This window comes from Morone saxatilis, unplaced genomic scaffold (assembly GCF_004916995.1).
Source record: "Morone saxatilis isolate NCDOM2014 unplaced genomic scaffold, NCSU_SB_2.0 Contig21, whole genome shotgun sequence".
NCBI classification, from domain to species: Eukaryota; Metazoa; Chordata; class Actinopteri; family Moronidae; genus Morone; species Morone saxatilis.
Window position 1 is genome coordinate 22933427 of NW_023339774.1, and position 2035 is coordinate 22935461.

The 2035-nt window shown below is 38.1% G+C and overlaps 1 protein-coding gene across 1 annotated transcript in view; it reads left to right on the top strand.

Moving 5' to 3' along the window:
* LOC118332344 (deoxyribonuclease-2-alpha-like) overlaps positions 1-2035 on the top strand; it is a 7410-nt gene that overhangs the window by 4164 nt on the left and 1211 nt on the right. Inside the window, 1 exon segment of the mRNA XM_035667578.1 lies at positions 1585-1639. Coding sequence (XP_035523471.1) covers positions 1585-1639 — 55 coding nt within the window.

Genomic DNA, 2035 nt, shown 5'->3' on the forward strand with positions numbered 1-2035 from the left:
TTAAGGGTACAACTTCTTTAAGCAGCCTAGTTGGGATTGGATCTAACAGACAGGTTGATGGCTTCGATGAAGAAATTATTGAAGTTAACTGATGAAGACTGATAGCAGAAAAACATTCATTAATGCATGTGTGTGTGTGTTGTTAATGTGTGTGTGTGTTGTTGATGTGTGTGTGTTATGGTTAGGTTCAGTTTGTGGAGAACGTCGCCCTCCAGTGGAAACCTGTTTCCTGCTCATGTCAAGTAAAGGATGATGAAGAGAAATAATGAAAATGAAAATATGTGATAATATCAACACTTTGTCACTTTCTTTTTATCAAAGGCTGGAGTGCATCAAACGTTACTGTGATCCATCGACTGATCAGAGAAATAAAAATGAACAGTTGACATGTGATGGTTATTTACTGTCAGTAGCAGAAACAGGCTGATCCTTCATCAGGGAACGAACCAAGACCACCTGAGGGACTCCTTGTCTGTTTCACATCCTCATACGCTGATGAATGTGTCTTTCCTTCTCCGTCAGTCTGATATCTCAAGGATCTTTATGTGTTTCGCCAAAGCTTCATGGAGGGTCGCAAGGCCTTCTTGATTTAAAGGCGTGCTAGAAAACCTATATATAAAAATATACACAGTAGGACGATATCTTAGCATCTGGTTCACTAGTGTGTAAAGTAAATGGAAATATGGTCTAATAGAACAATGGGCAAGACTCTGCTAAAAAAGATGATTTTAAAAATCCACAATACAGACAGAGAATTGAATAAAAAGTTCACTGTCACACTGGACAGTTTTTAATATATGAAATATCCATCAAATCTGTCACTGAGTCAGTTTAATAAATGAATAAAAGAGTCCTTTTGGGAACCAGTGAAACAGTCTACTTTAAACCACCTGTTAGTGGAACCCAATGAGCTTTATTTCAATATAATATTGTTTCTTATAAGTCCAGTTCAATGGAAGTCTTTTTTTCTTAAATTCAAAGTTTATAATGTGATAAATTGTGGCAAGATTTATTTTATATAATATTATCTTTAACTTTGAGTTCCTACTGGAAAATGTGCTTGTTTTAGGATCAATACTTTATATGAAGAAGTATCTTTTAGGGTTAGGGTTAGAACCTAGGGAACCTAGAACCAAGTAGCTCAGATTGTCACTGTTGATAGGATTTATGTTAGACTGCTAATACCTTTAGCATCTGTCTATGGCATTTTGCATTAGCCATGTTAGCATAAGCTAGCAGACCTTTTTTTTTAGCCGTTAGCTTCACTCACTTTCAGACACTGAACTGGCTCTCGGCCAGCGTTAGATTAGATTTGTGATCTTAGATATGAAAAAATGCATTTAATAATTTTATAAGAACCACAGTAACGAGCATAATCTCATAATTATTCACAGTGATTAAACTCATCACACTCACAGGTGCTCAGTGGCTCCGCCCACATCCATGTGACCCAGCGTTCAGTCACACAGACAAAATAATGAAAATATATCAGAAACACCAAAAGATATGAACCATCACTTAGCTGATATGACACAATTATTAATAATGGTTCCTATTAAATCTTATAAAATGTGCACATTCTAGGAGGCATCCATCACTTCTATCCGTCTGATGTAGAGGAACACATGGGAGGAGGAAGGTTGTTCTATATAATGACTGTTATGACGAGTCATTTAGCTAAAGATTAGTCTGGATTGCTAAGCTAGGCAGTTTCTTTTCCAAAATGGTAGCTATGGAACAAAGTAAACCTGTGGCCAATCACAGAGACACATCACTACAGGCGCAACGGCCTCATCGCCTCAACAAAGAGCGAGGCGGCGTGCACAACCGGGCGATCAAATATGATTAATAGAAAAAGTGTATTGAAGCAGATGTCGAGCTGTAGATGAGTAAACAAGCTTCATTTCAAAGAGGAGGATAACGGAGGTTCCTTTACCTCCACTACACTCTGCTCCGTAGCACCAGCAGCTAGCTAGGAAGCTAACCTATTCACCGGCGTCGCAAACAGAATCAAAACAGGAAGGAAGTGGGAAAG